Source organism: Oncorhynchus masou, chromosome 5, assembly GCF_036934945.1.
Source record: "Oncorhynchus masou masou isolate Uvic2021 chromosome 5, UVic_Omas_1.1, whole genome shotgun sequence".
Lineage (NCBI taxonomy): Eukaryota > Metazoa > Chordata > Actinopteri > Salmoniformes > Salmonidae > Oncorhynchus > Oncorhynchus masou.
In genome coordinates, this window is record NC_088216.1 from 2674739 (window position 1) to 2700833 (window position 26095).

General features: G+C 49.1%; 2 protein-coding genes across 2 annotated transcripts in view; both read left to right on the plus strand.

Moving 5' to 3' along the window:
* LOC135526049 (uncharacterized) overlaps positions 1–7555 on the plus strand; it is a 39871-nt gene extending 32316 nt beyond the window's left edge. The window contains exons 10-11 of the mRNA XM_064954088.1: positions 2022–2144; positions 7316–7555. Coding sequence (XP_064810160.1) covers positions 2022–2144; positions 7316–7439 — 247 coding nt within the window. The 3' untranslated portion in view covers positions 7440–7555. The remainder of the gene's footprint in view (positions 1–2021; positions 2145–7315) is intronic.
* Positions 7556–7726: 171 nt separating this feature from the next.
* LOC135526054 (uncharacterized) overlaps positions 7727–26095 on the plus strand; it is a 29877-nt gene continuing 11508 nt past the window's right edge. The window contains exons 1-6 of the mRNA XM_064954103.1: positions 7727–8007; positions 8875–8928; positions 17127–17362; positions 19271–19350; positions 19511–19582; positions 19933–20016. Of these exons, the coding sequence (XP_064810175.1) occupies positions 17164–17362; positions 19271–19350; positions 19511–19582; positions 19933–20016 (435 nt within the window). The 5' untranslated portion in view covers positions 7727–8007; positions 8875–8928; positions 17127–17163. The remainder of the gene's footprint in view (positions 8008–8874; positions 8929–17126; positions 17363–19270; positions 19351–19510; positions 19583–19932; positions 20017–26095) is intronic.

Consider the following 26095-nt stretch of genomic DNA (forward strand, 5'->3'; position numbering starts at 1 on the left):
CTAGGAGTCCATTTAGGACTGGGTAACACCATAGGGTCTAGAGGTCCATTTAGGACTGGGTAACACATTAGGGTCTAGGGGTCAATTTAGGACTGGGTAACACCATAGAGGTCCATTTAGGACTGGGTAACACCATAGGGTCTAGGGGTCCATTTAGGACTGGGTAACACCATAGAGGTCCATTTAGGACTGGGTAACACCATAGGGTCTAGGGGTCCATTTAGGACTGGGTAACACCATAGGGTCTAGGAGTCCATTTAGGACTGGGTAACACCATAGGGTCTAGAGGTCCATTTAGGACTGGGTAACACCATAGGGTCTAGAGGACCATTTAGGACTGGGTAACACATTAGGGTCTAGGGGTCAATTTAGGACTGGGTAACACCATAGGGTCTAGGGGTCCATTTAGGACTGGGTAACACCATAGGGTCTAGAGGTCCATTTAGGACTGGGTAACACCATAGAGGTCCATTTAGGACTGGGTAACACCATAGAGGTCCATTTGGGACTGGGTAACACCATAGAGGTCCATTTGGGACTGGGTAACACCATAGGGTCTAGAGGTCCATTTAGGACTGGGTAACACCATAGGGTCTAGAGGTCCATTTAGGACTGGGTAACACCATAGAGGTCCATTTGGGACTGGGTAACACCATAGGGTCTAGGGGTCCATTTAGGACTGGGTAACACCATAGAGGTCCATTTAGGACTGGGTAAAACATTAGGGTCTAGAGGTCCATTTAGGACTGGGTAACACCATAGAGGTCCATTTAGGACTGGGTAACACCATAGGGTCTAGGGGTCCATTTAGGACTGGGTAACACCATAGGGTCTAGAGGTCCATTTAGGACTGGGTAACACCATAGAGGTCCATTTGGGACTGGGTAACACCATAGGGTCTAGGGGTCCATTTAGGACTGGGTAACACCATAGAGGTCCATTTAGGACTGGGTAAAACATTAGGGTCTAGAGGTCCATTTAGGACTGGGTAACACCATAGGGTCTAGAGGTCCATTTAGGACTGGGTAACACCATAGGGTCTAGGGGTCCATTTAGGACTGGGTAACACCATAGGGTCTAGGGGTCCATTTAGGACTGGGTAACACCATAGGGTCTAGGGGTCCATTTAGGACTGGGTAACACCATAGGGTCTAGGGGTCCATTTAAGACTGGGTAACACCATAGGGTCTAGAGGTCCATTTAGGACTGGGTAACACCATAGAGGTCAATTTGGGACTGGGTAACACCATAGAGGTCCATTTGGGACTGGGTAACACCATAGAGGTCCATTTGGGACTGGGTAACACCATAGGGTCTAGAGGTCCATTTAGGACTGGGTAACACCATAGAGGTCCATTTAGGACTGGGTAACACCATAGGGTCTAGAGGACCATTTAGGACTGGGTAACACCATAGGGTCTAGGGGTCCATTTAGGACTGGGTAACACCATAGTGTCTAGAGGTCCATTTAGGACTGGGTAACACCATAGAGGTCCATTTAGGACTGGGTAACACCATAGGGTCTAGAGGTCCATTTAGGACTGGGTAACACCATAGAGGTCCATTTAGGACTGGGTAACACCATAGGGTCTAGAGGACCATTTAGGACTGGGTAACACCATAGGGTCTAGGGGTCCATTTAGGACTGGGTAACACCATAGGGTCTAGGGGTCCATTTAGGACTGGGTAACACCATAGAGGTCCATTTAGGACTGGGTAACACCATAGGGTCTAGAGGTCCATTTAGGACTGGGTAACACCATAGAGGTCCATTTAGGACTGGGTAACACCATAGGGTCTAGGGGTCCATTTAGGACTGGGTAACACCATAGAGGTCCATTTAGGACTGGGTAACACCATAGAGGTCCATTTAGGACTGGGTAACACCATAGAGGTCCATTTAGGACTGGGTAACGTGTGTGTGTCTCTGTGTGTGTGTTTGTGTCTCTGTGTGTGTGTCTCTGTGTGTGTGTCTCTGTGTGTGTGTTTGTGTGTGTGTGTCTCTGTGTGTGTGTGTTCAGGGTAATGGAGGCGGTGCAGAGACAGATGGTGGAGTGTGACTTCAGTCCAGAGTTTCTCCAGAAACTTCAAGGTTTCTACCAGACCCTCCCCCTTCCTCCCAGCTGCATCGCTCTGAGAAACAGGTACAGACCAGACCCTCCCCTCTTCCTCCCAGCTGCATCGCTCTGAGAAACAGGTACAGACCAGACCCTCCCCCCTTCCTCCCAGCTGCATCGCTCTGAGAAACAGGTACAGACCAGACCCTCCCCCCTACCTCCCAGCTGCATCGCTCTGAGAAACAGGTACAGACCAGACCCTCCCCCTTCCTCCCAGCTGCATCGCTCTGAGAAACAGGTACAGACCCTCCCCCTTCCTCCCAGCTGCATCACTCTGAGAAACAGGTACAGACCAGACCCTCCCCCTTCCTCCCAGCTGCATCGCTCTGAGAAACAGGTACAGACCCTCCCCCTACCTCCCAGCTGCATCGCTCTGAGAAACAGGTACAGACCCTCCCCCTTCCTCCCAGCTGCATCGCTCTGAGAAACAGGTACAGACCAGACCCTCCCCCTACCTCCCAGCTGCATCGCTCTGAGAAACAGGTACAGACCCTCCCCCTTCCTCCCAGCTGCATCGCTCTGAGAATCAGGTACAGACCAGACCCTCCCCCCTTCCTCCCAGCTGCATCGCTCTGAGAAACAGGTACAGACCAGACCCTCCCCCCCCTACCTCCCTGCTGCATTGCTCTGAGAAACAGGTACAGACCAGACCCTCCCCCTACCTCCCAGCTGCATCGCTCTGAGAAACAGGTACAGACCAGACCCTCCCCTACCTCCCAGCTGCATCGCTCTGAGAAACAGGTACAGACCAGACCCTCCCCCCTACCTCCCTGCTGCATTGCTCTGAGAAACAGGTACAGACCAGACCCTCCCCCTACCTCCCAGCTGCATCGCTCTGAGAAACAGGTACAGACCAGACCCTCCCCCTACCTCCCAGCTGCATCGCCTGAGAAACAGGTACAGACCAGACCCTCCCCCTACCTCCCAGCTGCATCGCTCTGAGAAACAGGTACAGACCAGACCCTCCCCTACCTCCCTGCTGCATCGCTCTGAGAAACAGGTACAGACCATACCCTCCCCTACCTCCCTGCTGCATCGCTCTGAGAAACAGGTACAGACCATACCCTCCCCCTACCTCCCAGCTGCATCGCTCTGAGAAACAGGTACAGACCAGACCCTCCCCCTACCTCCCAGCTGCATCGCTCTGAGAAACAGGTACAGACCCTCCCCCTTCCTCCCAGCTGCATCGCTCTGAGAAACAGGTACAGACCCTCCCCCCTACCTCCCAGCTGCATCGCTCTGAGAAACAGGTACAGACCAGACCCTCCCCCCTACCTCCCAGCTGCATCGCTCTGAGAAACAGGTACAGACCCTCCCCCCTTCCTCCCAGCTGCATCGCTCTGAGAAACAGGTACAGACCAGACCCCCTACCTCCCAGCTGCATCGCTCTGAGAAACAGGTACAGACCAGACCCTCCCCCTTCCTCCCTGCTGCATCGCTCTGAGAAACAGGTACAGACCCTCCCCCCTACCTCCCAGCTGCATCGCTCTGAGAAACAGGTACAGACCAGACCCTCCCCCTACCTCCCAGCTGCATCGCTCTGAGAAACAGGTACAGACCAGACCCTCCCCCCTTCCTCCCAGCTGCATCGCTCTGAGAAACAGGTACAGACCAGACCCTCCCCCTACCTCCCAGCTGCATCACTCTGAGAAACAGGTACCGACCCTCCCCCTACCTCCCAGCTGCATCGCTCTGAGAAACAGGTACAGACCAGACCCTCCCCCTACCTCCCAGCTGCATCGCTCTGAGAAACAGGTACCGACCAGACCCTCCCCCTACCTCCCAGCTGCATCGCTCTGAGAAACAGGTACAGACCAGACCCCCCCTCCCCCTTCCTCCCAGCTGCATCGCTCTGAGAAACAGGTACAGACCCTCCCCCTTCCTCCCTGCTGCATCGCTCTGAGAAACAGGTACAGACCAGACCCTCCCCCCTACCTCCCAGCTGCATCGCTCTGAGAAACAGGTACAGACCAGACCCTCCCCCTACCTCCCAGCTGCATCGCTCTGAGAAACAGGTACAGACCCTCCCCCCTACCTCCCAGCTGCATCGCTCTGAGAAACAGGTACAGACCCTCCCCCCTTCCTCCCAGCTGCATCGCTCTGAGAAACAGGTACAGACCCTCCCCCCTACCTCCCAGCTGCATCGCTCTGAGAAACAGGTACAGACCAGACCCTCCCCCCTACCTCCCAGCTGCATCGCTCTGAGAAACAGGTACAGACCCTCCCCCTACCTCCCAGCTGCATCGCTCTGAGAAACAGGTACAGACCAGACCCTCCCCCTACCTCCCAGCTGCATCGCTCTGAGAAACAGGTACAGACCAGACCCTCCCCCTACCTCCCAGCTGCATCGCTCTGAGAAACAGGTACAGACCAGACCCTCCCCCTACCTCCCAGCTGCATCGCTCTGAGAAACAGGTACAGACCCTCCCCCCTACCTCCCAGCTGCATCGCTCTGAGAAACAGGTACAGACCAGACCCCCCTCCCCCTTCCTCCCAGCTGCATCGCTCTGAGAAACAGGTACAGACCAGACCCTCCCCCTTCCTCCCAGCTGCATCGCTCTGAGAAACAGGTACAGACCAGACCCTCCCCCTACCTCCCAGCTGCATCGCTCTGAGAAACAGGTACAGACCCTCCCCCTTCCTCCCAGCTGCATCGCTCTGAGAAACAGGTACAGACCCTCCCCCTTCCTCCCAGCTGCATCGCTCTGAGAAACAGGTACAGACCAGACCCTCCCCCTTCCTCCCAGCTGCATCGCTCTGAGAAACAGGTACAGACCCTCCCCCCTTCCTCCCAGCTGCATCGCTCTGAGAAACAGGTACAGACCAGACCCTCCCCCTACCTCCCAGCTGCATCGCTCTGAGAAACAGGTACAGACCCTCCCCCTACCTCCCAGCTGCATCGCTCTGAGAAACAGGTACAGACCAGACCCTCCCCCTACCTCCCTGCTGCATCGCTCTGAGAAACAGGTACAGACCCTCCCCCTTCCTCCCAGCTGCATCGCTCTGAGAAACAGGTACAGACCCTCCCCCTACCTCCCAGCTGCATCGCTCTGAGAAACAGGTACAGACCCTCCCCCTACCTCCCAGCTGCATCGCTCTGAGAAACAGGTACAGACCAGACCCTCCCCCTTCCTCCCAGCTGCATCGCTCTGAGAAACAGGTACAGACCAGACCCTCCCCCTACCTCCCAGCTGCATCGCTCTGAGAAACAGGTACAGACCAGACCCTCCCCCTTCCTCCCAGCTGCATCGCTCTGAGAAACAGGTACAGACCCTCCCCCCTACCTCCCAGCTGCATCGCTCTGAGAAACAGGTACAGACCAGACCCTCCCCCCTACCTCCCAGCTGCATCGCTCTGAGAAACAGGTACAGACCAGACCCTCCCCCCTACCTCCCAGCTGCATCGCTCTGAGAAACAGGTACAGACCAGACCCTCCCCCTTCCTCCCAGCTGCATCGCTCTGAGAAACAGGTCCAGACCCTCCCCCTACCTCCCAGCTGCATCGCTCTGAGAAACAGGTACAGACCAGACCCTCCCCCTTCCTCCCAGCTGCATCGCTCTGAGAAACAGGTACAGACCCTCCCCCTTCCTCCCAGCTGCATCGCTCTGAGAAACAGGTACAGACCAGACCCTCCCCCCTTCCTCCCAGCTGCATCGCTCTGAGAAACAGGTACAGACCAGACCCTCCCCCCTACCTCCCTGCTGCATCGCTCTGAGAAACAGGTACAGACCCTCCCCCCTACCTCCCAGCTGCATCGCTCTGAGAAACAGGTACAGACCAGACCCTCCCCCTTCCTCCCAGCTGCATCGCTCTGAGAAACAGGTACAGACCAGACCCTCCCCCTACCTCCCAGCTGCATCACTCTGAGAAACAGGTACAGACCCTCCCCCCTACCTCCCAGCTGCATCGCTCTGAGAAACAGGTACAGACCCTCCCCCTACCTCCCAGCTGCATCGCTCTGAGAAACAGGTACAGACCCTCCCCCTTCCTCCCAGCTGCATCGCTCTGAGAAACAGGTACAGACCCTCCCCCTTCCTCCCAGCTGCATCGCTCTGAGAAACAGGTACAGACCCTCCCCCCTTCCTCCCAGCTGCATCGCTCTGAGAAACAGGTACAGACCAGACCCTCCCCCCTACCTCCCAGCTGCATCGCTCTGAGAAACAGGTACAGACCAGACCCTCCCCCCTTCCTCCCAGCTGCATCGCTCTGAGAAACAGGTACAGACCAGACCCTCCCCCTTCCTCCCAGCTGCATCGCTCTGAGAAACAGGTACAGACCAGACCCTCCCCCTTCCTCCCAGCTGCATCGCTCTGAGAAACAGGTACAGACCAGACCCTCCCCCTACCTCCCAGCTGCATCGCTCTGAGAAACAGGTACAGACCCTCCCCCCTACCTCCCAGCTGCATCGCTCTGAGAAACAGGTACAGACCCTCCCCCTACCTCCCAGCTGCATCGCTCTGAGAAACAGGTACAGACCAGACCCTCCCCCTACCTCCCAGCTGCATCGCTCTGAGAAACAGGTACAGACCAGACCCTCCCCCTACCTCCCAGCTGCATCGCTCTGAGAAACAGGTACAGACCAGACCCTCCCCCCTTCCTCCCAGCTGCATCGCTCTGAGAAACAGGTACAGACCAGACCCTCCCCCCTTCCTCCCAGCTGCATCGCTCTGAGAAACAGGTACAGACCCTCCCCCCTACCTCCCAGCTGCATCGCTCTGAGAAACAGGTACAGACCAGACCCTCCCCCTACCTCCCAGCTGCATCGCTCTGAGAAACAGGTACAGACCAGACCCTCCCCCCTACCTCCCAGCTGCATCGCTCTGAGAAACAGGTACAGACCAGACCCTCCCCCCTACCTCCCAGCTGCATCGCTCTGAGAAACAGGTACAGACCAGACCCTCCCCCCTTCCTCCCAGCTGCATCGCTCTGAGAAACAGGTACAGACCCTCCCACCTTCCTCCCAGCTGCATCGCTCTGAGAAACAGGTACAGACCAGACCCGCCCCCCTTCCTCCCAGCTGCATCGCTCTGAGAAACAGGTACAGACCCTCCCCCCTACCTCCCAGCTGCATCGCTCTGAGAAACCGGTACAGACCCGACCCTCCCCCCTTCCTCCCAGCTGCATCGCTCTGAGAAACAGGTACAGACCCTCCCCTTTCAGTGTTAAAGGGACAGACCGTTAATGTGTGTGTGTTCCAGGCTGTGTGTTCTCCCCTGGTCAGATGTCCTGCTGGTCTCCGTGTTAAAGGGACAGACCGTTAATGTGTGTGTTCCAGGCTGTGCGTTCTCCCCTGGTCAGATGTCCTGCTGGTCTCAGTGTTAAAGGGACAGACCGTTAATGTGTGTGTTCCAGGCTGTGCGTTCTCCCCTGGTCAGATGTCCTGCTGGTCTCAGTGTTAAAGGGACAGACCGTTAATGTGTTTGTTCCAGGCTGTGTGTTCTCCCTGGTCAGATGTCCTGCTGGTCTCAGTGTTAAAGGGACAGACCGTTAATGTGTTTGTTCCAGGCTGTGTGTTCTCCCTGGTCAGATGTCCTGCTGGTCTCAGTGTTAAAGGGACAGACCGTTAATGTGTGTGTTTCAGGCTGTGCGTTCTCCCTGGTCAGATGTCCTGCTGGTCTCAGTGTTAAAGGGACAGACCGTTAATGTGTGTGTTCCAGGCTGTGTGTTCTCCCCTGGTCAGATGTCCTGCTGGTCTCCGTGTTAAAGGGACAGACCGTTAATGTGTGTGTTCCAGGCTGTGTGTTCTCCCCTGGTCAGATGTCCTGCTGGTCTCCGTGTTAAAGGGACAGAACGTGACGGGGATCCGCCCGGGAAAAGGGAAGAAGGAGCCGCTGACTGAATCTGCTGCTGTTGTCCTGCTGAGAGCTGAAACATTACAGAGACTCAACAGGTATTTACCATCACAATCAGCAGTCAACTGGTCCACGAGGTCATGTGCAGGTATTTACCATCACAATCAGCAGTCAACTGGTCCACGAGGTCATGTGCAGGTATTTACCATCACAATCAGCAGTCAACTGGTCCACGAGGTCATGTGCAGGTATTTACCATCACAATCAGCAGTCAACTGGTCCACGAGGTCATGTGCAGGTTTTCCTACTTACAAAGCATGTACAGGTCTGTAATTTATTTAGCTACCCTTCAACTGTGAGAGACGGAATCTAAAACAGAAATCCAGAAAATCACATTGTATGATTTTTAAGTAATTAATTTGCGTTAATCAGTCAACTGGTCCACTTTGCAATGTGCTGCAAACTGTTGTTTCATATTCTTGCGTAACTTTATGTCTGTTAGTTGTTTGCTCGTTTGTGTTTAATATCCGCTAAGGGGATTCCTTAGTACTGACTCCGTCTCACACACTCACACACACACACCATCACACACACACACACACACCATCACACACACACACACCATCACACACACACACACCATCACACACACACACCATCACACACACACACACCATCACACACACCAAACACACACACACCAACACACACACACACACCATCACACACACCATCACACACACACACCATCACACACACACACCATCACACACACACCATCACACACACACACACCATCACACACACACACACACACCATCACACACACACACCACCATCACACACACACACCATCACACACACACACACACCATCACACACACACCAACACACACACACACCATCACACACACACACAGTGTACATGATATTTCCTTATTTAGTTTATTTCTGTTTGTGTGTAGGTACAGGGAGTTGACCCGTTACCTGAAGGTGGTTCATAGTGTGAACACAGAACTGTGAGTCACTGATCTACCTGGTACTCTGTATCTACCTGTTACTCTGTATCTACCTGTTACTCTGTATCTACCTGTTACTCTGGTACTCTGTATCTACCTGTTACTCTGTATCTACCTGTTACTCTGTATCTACCTGTTACTCTGTATCTACCTGTTACTCTGTATCTACCTGTTACTCTGTATCTACCTGTTACTCTGTATCTACCTGTTACTCTGTTACTCTGTATCTACCTGTTACTCTGTATCTACCTGTTACTCTGTATCTACCTGTTACTCTGTATCTACCTGTTACTCTGGTACTCTGTATCTACCTGTTACTCTGTTACTCTGTATCTACCTGTTACTCTGTATCTACCTGTTACTCTGTATCTACCTGTTACTCTGTATCTACCTGTTACTCTGTATCTACCTGTTACTCTGGTACTCTGTATCTACCTGTTACTCTGTATCTACCTGTTACTCTGTATCTACCTGTTACTCTGTATCTACCTGTTACTCTGTATCTTCTCTTACTCTGTATCTACCTGTTACTCTGGTACTCTGTATCTACCTGTTACTCTGTATCTACCTGTTACTCTGTTACTCTGTATCTACCTGTTACTCTGTATCTTCTGTTACTCTGTATCTACCTGGTACTCTGTTACTCTGTATCTACCTGTTACTCTGTATCTACCTGTTACTCTGTATCTACCTGTTACTCTGTATCTACCTGTTACTCTGGTACTCTGTATCTACCTGTTACTCTGTATCTACCTGTTACTCTGTATCTACCTGTTACTCTGGTACTCTGTATCTACCTGTTACTCTGTATCTACCTGTTACTCTGTATCTACCTGTTACTCTGGTACTCTGTATCTACCTGTTACTCTGGTACTCTGTATCTACCTGTTACTCTGGTACTCTGTATCTACCTGTTACTCTGTATCTACCTGTTACTCTGTATCTACCTGTTACTCTGGTACTCTGTATCTACCTGTTACTCTGGTACTCTGTATCTACCTGTTACTCTGTATCTACCTGTTACTCTGTATCTACCTGTTACTCTGTATCTACCTGTTACTCTGTATCTACCTGGTACTCTGTTACTCTGTATCTATCTGGTACTCTGTATCTACCTGTTACTCTGTATCTACCTGTTACTCTGTATCTACCTGTTACTCTGTATCTACCTGTTACTCTGTATCTACCTGTTACTCTGGTACTCTGTATCTAGCTGTTACTCTGTTACTCTGTATCTACCTGTTACTCTGTATCTACCTGTTACTCTGGTACTCTGTATCTACCTGTTACTCTGGTACTCTGTATCTACCTGTTACTCTGTATCTACCTGGTACTCTGTATCTACCTGTTACTCTGGTACTCTGTATCTACCTGTTACTCTGGTACTCTGTATCTACCTGTTACTCTGTATCTACCTGGTACTCTGTTACTCTATATCTACCTGTTACTCTGTATCTACCTGTTACTCTGTATCTACCTGTTACTCTGTATCTACCTGTTACTCTGGTACTCTCTATCTACCTGTTACTCTGTATCTACCTGTTACTCTGTATCTACCTGTTACTCTGTATCTACCTGTTACTCTGTATCTACCTGTTACTCTGTTACTCTGTATCTACCTGTTACTCTGTATCTACCTGTTACTCTGTATCTACCTGTTACTCTGTATCTACCTGTTACTCTGTTACTCTGTATCTACCTGTTACTCTGTTACTCTGTATCTACCTGTTACTCTGTATCTACCTGTTACTCTGTATCTACCTGTTACTCTGTATCTACCTGTTACTCTGGTACTCTGTATCTACCTGTTACTCTGTATCTACCTGTTACTCTGTTACTCTGTATCTACCTGTTACTCTGTATCTACCTGTTACTCTGTATCTACCTGTTACTCTGGTACTCTGTATCTACCTGTTACTCTGGTACTCTGTATCTACCTGTTACTCTGTATCTACCTGTTACTCTGGTACTCTGTATCTACCTGTTACTCTGTATCTACCTGTTACTCTGTATCTACCTGTTACTCTGTATCTACCTCTTACTCTGTATCTACCTGTTACTCTGTATCTACCTGTTACTCTGTATCTACCTGTTACTCTGTATCTACCTGTTACTCTGGTACTCTGTATCTACCTGTTACTCTGTATCTACCTGTTACTCTGGTACTCTGTATCTACCTGTTACTCTGTATCTACCTGTTACTCTGGTACTCTGTATCTACCTGTTACTCTGGTACTCTGTATCTACCTGTTACTCTGTATCTACCTGTTACTCTGGTACTCTGTATCTACCTGGTACTCTGTATCTACCTGTTACTCTGTATCTACCTGTTACTCTGTATCTACCTGTTACTCTGTTACTCTGTATCTACCTGTTACTCTGTTACTCTGTATCTACCTGTTACTCTGTATCTACCTGTTACTCTGTATCTACCTGTTACTCTGTATCTACCTGTTACTCTGTTACTCTGTATCTACCTGTTACTCTGTATCTACCTGTTACTCTGTATCTACCTGTTACTCTGGTACTCTGTATCTACCTGTTACTCTGTATCTACCTGGTACTCTGGTACTCTGTATCTACCTGTTACTCTGTATCTACCTGTTACTCTGGTACTCTGTATCTACCTGTTACTCTGGTACTCTGTATCTACCTGTTACTCTGTATCTACCTGTTACTCTGTATCTACCTGTTACTCTGTATCTACCTGTTACTCTGGTACTCTGTATCTACCTGTTACTCTGTATCTACCTGTTACTCTGTATCTACCTGTTACTCTGTATCTACCTGTTACTCTGTATCTACCTGTTACTCTGGTACTCTGTATCTACCTGTTACTCTGTATCTACCTGTTACTCTGGTACTCTGTATCTACCTGTTACTCTGTATCTACCTGTTACTCTGTATCTACCTGTTACTCTGTTACTCTGTATCTACCTGTTACTCTGTTACTCTGTATCTACCTGTTACTCTGTATCTACCTGTTACTCTGTATCTACCTGTTACTCTGTATCTACCTGTTACTCTGGATCTACCTGTTACTCTGTTACTCTGTATCTACCTGTTACTCTGTATCTACCTGTTACTCTGGTACTCTGTATCTACCTGTTACTCTGTATCTACCTGGTACTCTGGTACTCTGTATCTACCTGTTACTCTGTATCTACCTGTTACTCTGGTACTCTGTATCTACCTGTTACTCTGGTACTCTGTATCTACCTGTTACTCTGTATCTACCTGTTACTCTGTATCTACCTGTTACTCTGGTACTCTGTATCTACCTGTTACTCTGTATCTACCTGTTACTCTGTATCTACCTGTTACTCTGTATCTACCTGTTACTCTGTATCTACCTGTTACTCTGGTACTCTGTATCTACCTGTTACTCTGTATCTACCTGTTACTCTGGTACTCTGTATCTACCTGTTACTCTGTATCTACCTGTTACTCTGTTACTCTGTATCTACCTGTTACTCTGGTACTCTGTATCTACCTGTTACTCTGTATCTACCTGTTACTCTGTATCTACCTGTTACTCTGTTACTCTGTATCTACCTGTTACTCTGTATCTACCTGTTACTCTGTATCTACCTGTTACTCTGTATCTACCTGTTACTCTGGTACTCTGTATCTACCTGTTACTCTGGTACTCTGTATCTACCTGTTACTCTGGTACTCTGTATCTACCTGGTACTCTGTATCTACCTGTTACTCTGTTACTCTGTATCTACCTGTTACTCTGGTACTCTGTATCTACCTGTTACTCTGTATCTACCTGGTACTCTGTTACTCTGTATCTACCTGTTACTCTGTATCTACCTGTTACTCTGTATCTACCTGTTACTCTGTATCTACCTGTTACTCTGGTACTCTGTATCTACCTGTTACTCTGTATCTACCTGTTACTCTGTATCTACCTGTTACTCTGTATCTACCTGTTACTCTGTATCTACCTGTTACTCTGGTACTCTGTATCTACCTGTTACTCTGTATCTACCTGTTACTCTGGTACTCTGTATCTACCTGTTACTCTGTATCTACCTGTTACTCTGTTACTCTGTATCTACCTGTTACTCTGGTACTCTGTATCTACCTGTTACTCTGTATCTACCTGTTACTCTGTTACTCTGTATCTACCTGTTACTCTGTTACTCTGTATCTACCTGTTACTCTGTATCTACCTGTTACTCTGTTACTCTGTATCTACCTGTTACTCTGTATCTACCTGTTACTCTGTTACTCTGTATCTACCTGTTACTCTGTATCTACCTGTTACTCTGGATCTACCTGTTACTCTGTTACTCTGTATCTACCTGTTACTCTGAATCTACCTGTTACTCTGGTACTCTGTATCTACCTGTTACTCTGTATCTACCTGGTACTCTGGTACTCTGTATCTACCTGTTACTCTGTATCTACCTGTTACTCTGGTACTCTGTATCTACCTGTTACTCTGGTACTCTGTATCTACCTGTTACTCTGTATCTACCTGTTACTCTGTATCTACCTGTTACTCTGGTACTCTGTATCTACCTGTTACTCTGTATCTACCTGTTACTCTGTATCTACCTGTTACTCTGTATCTACCTGTTACTCTGTATCTACCTGTTACTCTGGTACTCTGTATCTACCTGTTACTCTGTATCTACCTGTTACTCTGGTACTCTGTATCTACCTGTTACTCTGTATCTACCTGTTACTCTGTTACTCTGTATCTACCTGTTACTCTGTTACTCTGTATCTACCTGTTACTCTGTATCTACCTGTTACTCTGTATCTACCTGTTACTCTGTTACTCTGTATCTACCTGTTACTCTGTATCTACCTGTTACTCTGTATCTACCTGTTACTCTGTATCTACCTGTTACTCTGGTACTCTGTATCTACCTGTTACTCTGGTACTCTGTATCTACCTGTTACTCTGGTACTCTGTATCTACCTGGTACTCTGTATCTACCTGTTACTCTGTTACTCTGTATCTACCTGTTACTCTGGTACTCTGTATCTACCTGTTACTCTGTATCTACCTGGTACTCTGTTACTCTGTATCTACCTGTTACTCTGTATCTACCTGGTACTCTGTATCTACCTGTTACTCTGTATCTACCTGTTACTCTGGTACTCTGTATCTACCTGTTACTCTGTATCTACCTGTTACTCTGTATCTACCTGTTACTCTGTATCTACCTGTTACTCTGTATCTACCTGTTACTCTGGTACTCTGTATCTACCTGTTACTCTGTATCTACCTGTTACTCTGGTACTCTGTATCTACCTGTTACTCTGTATCTACCTGTTACTCTGTTACTCTGTATCTACCTGTTACTCTGGTACTCTGTATCTACCTGTTACTCTGTATCTACCTGTTACTCTGTTACTCTGTATCTACCTGTTACTCTGTTACTCTGTATCTACCTGTTACTCTGTATCTACCTGTTACTCTGTTACTCTGTATCTACCTGTTACTCTGTTACTCTGTATCTACCTGTTACTCTGTATCTACCTGTTACTCTGTATCTACCTGTTACTCTGTATCTACCTGTTACTCTGGTACTCTGTATCTACCTGTTACTCTGGTACTCTGTATCTACCTGTTACTCTGGTACTCTGTATCTACCTGGTACTCTGTATCTACCTGGTACTCTGTATCTACCTGTTACTCTGTTACTCTGTATCTACCTGTTACTCTGGTACTCTGTATCTACCTGTTACTCTGTATCTACCTGTTACTCTGTATCTACCTGGTACTCTGTTACTCTGTATCTACCTGTTACTCTGTTACTCTGTATCTACCTGGTACTCTGGTACTCTGTATCTACCTGTTACTCTGTATCTACCTGTTACTCTGTATCTACCTGTTACTCTGTTACTCTGTATCTACCTGTTACTCTGTATCTACCTGTTACTCTGTTACTCTGTATCTACCTGTTACTCTGTATCTACCTGGTACTCTGTTACTCTGTATCTACCTGTTACTCTGTATCTACCTGTTACTCTGTATCTACCTGTTACTCTGTATCTACCTGTTACTCTGGTACTCTGTATCTACCTGTTAGTCTGTATCTACCTGTTACTCTGGTACTCTGTATCTACCTGGTACTCTGTATCTACCTGGTACTCTGTATCTACCTGTTACTCTGGTACTCTGTATCTACCTGTTTGTGTGTTAGTATATATGTACTTGTGTTATGCTTGTTTGTTTTAATTGTGTGTGTGTGTGTTTAATGCTTGTCCGTGTGCCTAACGTGTGTGTGTGTGTGTTTAATGCTTGTCCGTGTGCCTAACGTGTGTGTGTGTGTGTTTAATGCTTGTCCGTGTGCCTAACGTGTGTGTGTGTGTGTGTGTGTGTGTGTGTGTTTAATGCTTGTCCGTGTGCCTAACGTGTGTGTGTGTGTGTGTGTGTGTGTTTAATGCTTGTCCGTGTGCCTAACGTGTGTGTGTGTGTTTAATGCTTGTCCGTGTGCCTAACGTGTGTGTGTGTGTTTAATGCTTGTCCGTGTGCCTAACGTGTGTGTGTGTGTTTAATGCTTGTCCGTGTGCCTAACGTGTGTGTGTGTGTTTAATGCTTGTCCGTGTGCCTAACGTGTGTGTGTGTGTTTAATGCTTGTCCGTGTGCCTAACGTGTGTGTGTGTGTTTAATGCTTGTCCGTGTGCCTAACGTGTGTGTGTGTGTGTTTAATGCTTGTCCGTGTGCCTAACGTGTGTGTGTGTGTTTAATGCTTGTCCGTGTGCCTAACGTGTGTGTGTGTGTGTGTGTGTGTGTGTGTGTGTGTGTGTGTGTGTGTTTAATGCTTGTCCGTGTGCCTAACGTGTGTGTGTGTGTGTGTGTGTGTGTTTAATGCTTGTCCGTGTGCCTAACGTGTGTGTGTGTGTTTAATGCTTGTCCGTGTGCCTAACGTGTGTGTGTGTTTAATGCTTGTCCGTGTGCCTAACGTGTGTGTGTGTGTTTAATGCTTGTCCGTGTGCCTAACGTGTGTGTGTGTGTTTAATGATTGTCCGTGTGCCTAACGTGTGTGTGTGTGTGTGTTTAATGCTTGTCCGTGTGCCTAACGTGTGTGTGTGTGTGTGTTTAATGCTTGTCCGTGTGCCTAACGTGTGTGTGTGTGTGTGTTTAATGCTTGTCCGTGTGCCTAACGTGTGTGTGTGTGTGTGTGTGTTTAATGCTTGTCCGTGTGCCTAACGTGTGTGTGTGTGTGTTTAATGCTTGTCCGTGTGCCTAACGTGTGTGTGTGTGTGTTTAATGCTTGTCCGTGTGCCTAACGTGTGTGTGTGTGTTTAATGCTTGTCCGTGTGCCTAACGTGTGTGTGTGTGTTTAATGCTTGTCCGTGTGCCTAACGTGTGTGTGTGTGTTTAATGCTTGTCCGTGTGCCTAACGTGTGTGTGTGTGTGTTTAATGCTTGTCCGTGTGCCTAACGTGTGTGTGTGTGTGTGTGTTTAATGCTTGTCCGTGTGCCTAACGTGTGTGTGTGTGTTTAATGCTTGTCCGTGTGCCTAACGTGTGTGTGTGTGTGTTTAATGCTTGTCCGTGTGCCTAACGTGTGTGTGTGTGTGTTTAATGCTTGTCCGTGTGCCTAACGTGTGTGTGTGTGTGTTTAATGCTTGTCCGTGTGCCTAACGTGTGTGTGTGTGTTTAATGCTTGTCCGTGTGCCTAACGTGTGTGTGTGTGTGTGTTTAATGCTTGTCCGTGTGCCTAACCTGTGTGTGTGTGTGTGTTTAATGCTTGTCCGTGTGCCTAACGTGTGTGTGTGTGTTTAATGCTTGTCCGTGTGCCTAACGTGTGTGTGTGTGTTTAATGCTTGTCCGTGTGCCTAACGTGTGTGTGTGTTTAATGCTTGTCCGTGTGCCTAACGTGTGTGTGTGTGTGTTTAATGCTTGTCCGTGTGCCATGTGTGTGTGTGTGTGTTTAATGCTTGTCCGTGTGCCGTGTGTGTGTGTGTTTAATGCTTGTCCGTGTGCCGTGTGTGTGTGTGTGTTTAATGCTTGTCCGTGTGCCTAACGTGTGTGTGTGTGTGTGTGTTTAATGCTTGTCCGTGTGCCGTGTGTGTGTGTGTGTGTTTAATGCTTGTCCGTGTGCCGTGTGTGTGTGTGTTTAATGCTTGTCCGTGTGCCGTGTGTGTGTGTGTTTAATGCTTGTCCGTGTGCCGTGTGTGTGTGTGTTTAATGCTTGTCCGTGTGCCGTGTGTGTGTCTACTCTAGTGTCCAGGCGGTGCGGGATCTGATCCCTCTCTTCCTGATGAAGGCTGGGGACTTTAGCTCCGCCCTCTCCTCCTTCTTCTCTCCGCCCCCTGGGGTCTGCTGCCCCGTCTGCCGCCTAACGCCTCGCCTCTTCACCCTCTACCTACGCATCATCACCACGGCAACCGCGCCCAGCGCCACCGCTGCCATTGCAACGCAGCCCCTCTCCCCCGACACTCCCTGGGAGGAGGTCAAAGGTTAGATATATACACACACACCTAGCTATCTCCTGTCTGATACACACACACACTTGTCTTGTCCTGTCCTCCTCCATCTCTCCTCTCTCTTGTCCTGTCCTCCTCCATCTCTCCTCTCTCTTGTCCTGTCCTCCTCCCTCCCTCCTCTCTCTTGTCCTGTCCTCCTCCCTCCCTCCTCTCTCTTGTCCTGTCCTCCTCCCTCCCTCCTCTCTCTTGTCCTGTCCTCCTCCCTCCCTCCTCTCTCTTGTCCTGTCCTCCTCCCTCCCTCCTCTCTCTTGTCCTGTCCTCCTCCCTCCCTCCTCTCTCTTGTCCTGTCCTCCTCCCTCCCTCCTCTCTCTTGTCCTGTCCTCCTCCCTCCCTCCTCTCTCTTGTCCTGTCCTCCTCCCTCCCTCCTCTCTCTTGTCCTGTCCTCCTCCCTCCCTCCTCTCTCTTGTCCTGTCCTCCTCCCTCCCTCCTCTCTCTTGTCCTGTCCTCCTCCCTCCCTCCTCTCTCTTGTCCTGTCCTCCTCCCTCCCTCCTCTCTCTTGTCCTGTCCTCCTCCCTCCCTCCCTCCCTCTCTCTTGTCCTGTCCTCCTCCCTCCCTCCCTCCTCTCTCTTGTCCTGTCCTCCTCCCTCCCTCCCTCCTCTCTCTTGTCCTGTCCTCCTCCCTCCCCCCTCCCTCCTCTCTCTTGTCCTGTCCTCCTCCCTCCCTCCCTCCTCTCTCTTGTCCTGTCCTCCTCCCTCCCTCCCTCCTCTCTCTTGTCCTGTCCTCCTCCTCCCTCCCTCCCTCCTCTCTCTTGTCCTGTCCTCCTCCCTCCCTCCCTCCTCTCTCTTGTCCTGTCCTCCTCCCTCCCTCCCTCCTCTCTCTTGTCCTGTCCTCCTCCCTCCCTCCCTCCTCTCTCTTGTCCTGTCCTCCTCCCTCCCTCCCTCCTCTCTCTTGTCCTGTCCTCCTCCCTCCCTCCCTCCTCTCTCTTGTCCTGTCCTCCTCCCTCCCTCCCTCCTCTCTCTTGTCCTGTCCTCCTCCCTCCGTCCCTCCTCTCTCTTGTCCTGTCCTCCTCCTTCCCTCCCTCCTCTCTCTTGTCCTGTCCTCCTCCCTCCCTCCCCCTCCTCTCTCTTGTCCTGTCCTCCTCCCTCTCTCCCCTCGTCTTGTCCTCCTCCCTCTCTCCCCTCGTCTTGTCCTCCTCCCTCCCTCCTCTCTCTTGTCCTGTCCTCCTCCATCCCTCCTCTCTCTTGTCCTGCTATCCTTCCTCCCTCCTCTCTCTTGTCCTGTCATCCTTCCTCCCTCCTCTCTCTTGTCCTGTCCTCCTCCCTCTCTCCCCTCGTCTTGTCTTCCTCCCTCCCTCCTCTCTCTTGTCCTGTCCTCCTCCATCCCTCCTCTCTCTCGTCTTGTCCTCCTCCCTCCCTCCTCTCTCTTGTCCTGCCATCCTTCCTCCCTCCTCTCTCTTGTCCTGTCATCCTTCCTCCCTCCTCTCTCTTGTCCTGTCATCCTCCCTCTCCTCCTCTCTTGTCATCCTCCCTCTCCTCCCCTCATCTTGTCCTCCTCCCTCCCTCCTCTCTCTGTTCCTGTCCTCCTCCCTCCCTCCTCTCTCTTGTCCTGTCCTCCTCCCTCCCTCCTCTCTCTTGTCCTGTCCTCCTCCCTCCCTCCTCTCTCTTGTCCTGTCCTCCTCCCTCCCTCCTCTCTTGTCCTGTCCTACTAACTCCCTCCTCTCTCTTGTCCTGTCCTCCTCCCTCCCTCCTCTCTCTTGTCCTGTCCTCCTCCCTCCCTCTCTCCTCTCTCTTGTCCTGTCCTCCTCCCTCCCTCTCTCCTCTCTCTTGTCCTGTCATCCTTCCTCCCTCCTCTCTCTTGTCCTGTCATCCTCCCCTCGTCTTGTCCTGTCCTCCTCCCTCTCTCCTCTCTCTTGTCCTGTCATCCTTCCTCTTCTTCTTCTAGGTGCTGTGGTTCCCAGGCAGGTCGAGGTGGTGAAGTTTGGCCTGAGGGTTCTGAAGAGCAACATGGCTGTCTACAAGGACGTGAGTCTCACAACCTTAAGTCGAGAACCCTGAACTTCAGAGCGCTGAAACTCAGAGCGCTGAAACTCAGACCTCAGAGCGCTGAAACTCAGACCGCTGAAACTCAGAAATGGGCAGTCATTCAACCTGTGTGGACATAATGTGTGTATCTGTGTTTCAGTCTCAGAGTTGGGCATACTTTCTCCACGTGCTCAATTCTCCTGCTGGTCCTCCTGACCCTGCCTTTCTGACGGTACACACACACACACACACACACACACACACACACACACACACACACACACACACACACACACACACACACACACACACACACACCACACACACACACCACACACGCACACACACACCACACACACACCACACACACACCACACACGAACTCACACACACACACCACACACACGAACTCACACACCACACACACACACCACACACACACCACACACGAACTCACACACACACACCACACACGAACTCACACACACACACCACACACACGAACTCACACACCACACACACACACACACGCTTGTCTTTCTCTGGGCTGTTGTTGTTGTTTCAGCATTGTGTGTTTTGTAGGAGGCGAGAAACGTTACCATGGAGATCCTGCTGAACCAGGGATCTCTGGGACACCTCATCCAGATCCCACGGACCTTCCTGATGGTTGGCAGACCACACACACACACACTCACACCACACACACACACACACTCACGTTGTTCACACTCACACCAGACACACACACACCACACACAAACTCACATTATACACACACTGTGGATGTTTAGATGGGGGGGGGGTCACTGTGGATTTAGATGTTTAGATGGGGGGAAACACTGTGGATTTAGATGTTTAGATGGGGGGACACTGTGGATTTAGATGTTTAGATGGGGGAGACACTGTGGATTTAGATGTTTAGATGGGGGGGACACTGTGGATTTAGATGTTTAGATGGGGGAGACACTGTGGATTTAGATGTTTAGATGGGGGGCACTGTGGATTTAGATGTTTAGATGGGGGAGACACTGTGGATTTAGATGTTTAGATGGGGGAGACACTGTGGATTTAGATGTTTAGATGGGGGGACACTGTGGATTTAGATGTTTAGATGGGGGGGACACTGTGGATTTAGATGTTTAGATGGGGGAAACACTGTGGATTTAGATGTTTAGATGGGGGGAAACACTGTGGATTTAGATGTTTAGATGGGGGGACACTGTGGATTTAGATGTTTAGATGGGGAGACACTGTGGATTTAGATGTTTAGATGGGGGGAGACACTGGATTTAGATGTTTAGATGGGGGGACACTGTGGATTTAGATGTTTAGATGGGGGGAGACACTGTGGATTTAGATGTTTAGATGGGGGAGACACTGGATTTAGATGTTTAGATGGGGGGTCACTGTGGATTTAGATGTTTAGGTGGGGAGACACTGTGGATTTAGATGTTTAGATGGGGGGGTCACTGTGGATTTAGATGTTTAGATGGGGGGAGAGACACTGTTTATTTAGATGTTTAGATGGGGGGACACTGTGGATGTTTAGATGGGGGGACACTGTGGATTTAGATGTGTAGGTGGGGGGACACTGTGGATTTAGATGTTTAGATGGGGGGGGCACTGTGGATGTTTAGATGTTTAGATGGGGGACACACTGTGGATGTTTAGATGGGGGACACTGTGGATTTAAATGTTTAGATGGGGGGACACTGTGGATTTAGATGTTTAGATGGGGGGACACTGTGGATTTAGATGTTTAGATGGGGGGACACTGTGGATGTTTAGATGGGGGGACACTGTGGATTTAGATGTTTAGATGGGGGGACACTGTGGATTTAGATGTTTAGATGGGGGAGACACTGTGGATGTTTAGATGGGGGAGAGACTGTGGATTTAGATGTTTAGATGGGGGGGAGACTGTGGATTTAGATGTTTAGATGGGGGGAGACTGTGGATTTAGATGTTTAGATGGGGGGGAGACTGTGGATTTAGATGTTTAGATGGGGGGACACTGTGGATTTAGATGTTTAGATGGGGGGACACTGTGGATTTAGATGTTTAGATGGGGGGACACTGTGGATTTAGATGTTTAGATGGGGGGACACTGTGGATTTAGATGTTTAGATGGGGGGACACTGTGGATGTTTAGATGGGGGGACACTGTGGATTTAGATGTTTAGATGGGGGAGACACTGTGGATTTAGATGTTTAGATGGGGGAAACACTGTGGATTTAGATGTTTAGATGGGGGGGACACTGGATGTAAATGTTTAGATGGGGGAGACACTGTGGATTTAGATGTTTAGATGGGGGGACACTGTGGATTTAGATGTTTAGATGGGGGGACACTGTGGATTTAGATGTTTAGATGGGGGGACACTGTGGATTTAGATGTTTAGATGGGGGGAGACACTGTGGATTTAGATGTTTAGATGGGGGAGACACTGTGGATTTAGATGTTTAGATGGGGAGACACTGTGGATTTAGATGTTTAGATGGGGAGACACTGTGGATTTAGATGTTTAGATGGGGGAGACACTGTGGATTTAGATGTTTAGATGGGGGAGACACTGTGGATGTTTAGATGGGGGGACACTGTGGATTTAGATGTTTAGATGGGGGGACACTGTGGATTTAGATGTTTAGATGGGGGACACTGTGGATTTAGATGTTTAGATGGGGGGACACTGTGGATGTTTAGATGGGGGGACACTGTGGATTTAGATGTTTAGATGGGGGGACACTGTGGATTTAGATGTTTAGATGGGGGAGACACTGTGGATGTTTAGATGGGGAGAGACTGTGGATTTAGATGTTTAGATGGGGGGGGGGAGACTGTGGATTTAGATGTTTAGATGGGGGGAGACTGTGGACTTAGATGTTTAGATGGGGGACACTGTGGATTTAGATGTTTAGATGGGGGGACACTGTGGATTTAGATGTTTAGATGGGGGGACACTGTGGATTTAGATGTTTAGATGGGGGACACTGTGGATGTTTAGATGGGGGGACACTGTGGATTTAGATGTTTAGATGGGGGAGACACTGTGGATTTAGATGTTTAGATGGGGGGAAACACTGTGGATTTAGATGTTTAGATGGGGGGACACTGGATGTAAATGTTTAGATGGGGGGAGACACTGTGGATTTAGATGTTTAGATGGGGGGACACTGTGGATTTAGATGTTTAGATGGGGGGGTCACTGTGGATGTTTAGATGGGGGAGACACTGTGGATTTAGATGTTTAGATGGGGGGAGAGACACTGTTTATTTAGATGTTTAGATGGGGGGACACTGTGGATGTTTAGATGGGGGGACACTGTGGATTTAGATGTTTAGATGGGGGGACACTGTGGATTTAGATGTTTAGATGGGGGACACTGTGGATTTAGATGTTTAGATGGGGGAGACACTGTGGATTTAGATGTTTAGATGGGGGGAGTCACTGTGGATTTAGATGTTTAGATGGGGGGGAGACACTGTGGATTTAGATGTTTAGATGGGGGACACTGTGGATTTAGATGTTTAGATGCGGGGGACACTGTGGATGTTTAGATGGGGGGACACTGTGGATTTAGATGTTTAGATGGGGGGACACTGTGGATTTAGATGTTTAGATGGGGGGACACTGTGGATGTTTAGATGGGGGGACACTGTGGATTTAGATGTTTAGATGGGGGGAGACACTGTGGATTTAGATGTTTAGATGGGGGGGAAACACTGTGGATTTAGATGTTTAGATGGGGGGACACTGGATGTAAATGTTTAGATGGGGGAGACACTGTGGATTTAGATGTTTAGATGGGGGGACACTGTGGATTTAGATGTTTAGATGGGGGGTCACTGTGGATGTTTAGATGGGGGGAGACACTGTGGATTTAGATGTTTAGATGGGGGGAGAGACACTGTTTATTTAGATGTTTAGATGGGGGACACTGTGGATGTTTAGATGGGGGGACACTGTGGATTTAGATGTTTAGATGGGGGACACTGTGGATTTAGATGTTTAGATGGGGGGACACTGTGGATTTAGATGTTTAGATGGGGGGAGACACTGTGGATTTAGATGTTTAGATGGGGGGAGTCACTGTGGATTTAGATGTTTAGATGGGGGAGACACTGTGGATTTAGATGTTTAGATGGGGGGACACTGTGGATTTAGATGTTTAGATGGGGGGACACTGTGGATGTTTAGATGGGGGGACACTGTGGATTTAGATGTTTAGATGGGGGGACACTGTGGATTTAGATGTTTAGATGGGGGGACACTGTGGATGTTTAGATGGGGGGACACTGTGGATTTCGATGTTTAGATGGGGGGACACTGTGGATTTAGATGTTTAGATGGGGGAGACACTGTGGATGTTTAGATGGGGGTGAGAGACTGTGGATTTAGATGTTTAGATGGGGGGGGGGAGACTGTGGATTTAGATGTTTAGATGGGGGGTCACTGTGGATTTAGATGTTTAGATGGGGGAGACACTGTGGATTTAGATGTTTAGATGGGGGGACACTGGATTTAAATGTTTAGATGGGGGAGACACTGTGGATTTAGATGTTTAGATGGGGGGACACTGGATTTAAATGTTTAGATGGGGGACACTGTGGATTTAGATGTTTAGATGGGGGGACACTGTGGATGTTTAGATGGGGGACACTGTGGATTTCGATGTTTAGATGGGGGGGACACTGTGGATTTAGATGTTTAGATGGGGGTCACTGTGGATTTTTAGATGGGGGAGACACTGTGGATTTAGATGTTTAGATGGGGAGACACTGTGGATTTAGATGTTTAGATGGGGGAGACACTGTGGATTTAGATGTTTAGATGGGGGGGGACACTGGATGTTTATATGGGGGAGAGACACTGTAGATTTAGATGTGTAGGTGGGGGGAGGCACTGTGGATTTAGATGTTTAGGTGGGGGGACACTGTGGATTTAGATGTTTAGATGGGGGGTCACTGTGGATGTTTAGATGGGGGAGACACTGTGGATTTAGATGTTTAGATGGAGGGGAGAGACACTGTTTATTTAGATGTTTAGATGGGGGGTCACTGTGGATGTTTAGATGGGGGGGACACGGTGGATTTAGATGTTTAGATGGGGGAGACACTGTGGATTTAGACGTTTAGATGGGGGGGACACTGTGGATTTAGATGTTTAGATGGGGGAGACACTGTGGATTTAGATGTTTAGATGGGGGGGTCACTGTGGATGTTTAGATGGGGGGACACGGTGGATTTAGATGTTTAGATGGGGGGAGACACTGTGGATTTAGACGTTTAGATGGGGGGCACTGTGGATTTAGATGTTTAGATGGGGGGCACTGTGGATTTAGATGTTTAGATGGGGGGACACTGTGGATTTAGATGTTTAGATGGGGGGGACACTGTGGATTTAGATGTTTAGATGGGGGGGCACTGTGGATTTAGATGTTTAGATGAGGGGAGACACTGTGGATTTAGATGTTTAGATGGGGGGGGACACTGTGGATTTAGATGTTTAGATGGGGGACACTGTGGATTTAGATGTTTAGATGGGGGGACACTGTGGATTTAGATGTTTAGATGGGGGGGGAGACACTGTTTATTTAGATGTTTAGATGGGGGGGGACACTGTTTATTTAGATGTTTAGATGGGGGGTCACTGTGGATGTTTAGATGGGGGACACACTGTGGATTTAGATGTTTAGATGGGGGGATACACTGTGGATTTAGATGTTTAGATGGGGAGAGACTGTGGATTTAGATGTTTAGATGGGGAGACACTGTGGATTTAGATGTTTAGATGGGGGAGACACTGTGGATTTAGATGTTTAGATGGGGGGGGACACTGGATGTTTATATGGGGGGAGAGACACTGTAGATTTAGATGTGTAGGTGGGGAGGCACTGTGGATTTAGATGTTTAGGTGGGGGGAGGCACTGTGGATTTAGATGTTTAGATGGGGGAGACACTGGATGTAAATGTTTAGATGGGGGGTCACTGTGGATGTTTAGATGGGGGGAGACACTGTGGATTTAGATGTTTAGATGGGGGGAGAGACACTGTTTATTTAGATGTTTAGATGGGGGTCACTGTGGATGTTTTATATGGGGGGAGAGACACTGTGGATTTAGATGTGTAGGTGGGGGAGGCACTGTGGATTTAGATGTTTAGGTGGGGGGACACTGTGGATTTAGATGTTTAGATGGGGGTCACTGTGGATGTTTAGATGGGGAGACACTGTGGATTTAGATGTTTAGATGGAGGGGAGAGACACTGTTTATTTAGATGTTTAGATGGGGGTCACTGTGGATGTTTAGATGGGGGGACACGGTGGATTTAGATGTTTAGATGGGGGAGACACTGTGGATTTAGACGTTTAGATGGGGGGACACTGTGGATTTAGATGTTTAGATGGGGGAGACACTGTGGATTTAGATGTTTAGATGGGGGTCACTGTGGATGTTTAGATGGGGGGACACGGTGGATTTAGATGTTTAGATGGGGGAGACACTGTGGATTTAGACGTTTAGATGGGGGGCACTGTGGATTTAGATGTTTAGATGGGGGGGCACTGTGGATTTAGATGTTTAGATGGGGGGCACTGTGGATTTAGATGTTTAGATGGGGGGACACTGTGGATTTAGATGTTTAGATGGGGGGGCACTGTGGATTTAGATGTTTAGATGAGGGGAGACACTGTGGATTTAGATGTTTAGATGGGGGGGGACACTGTGGATTTAGATGTTTAGATGG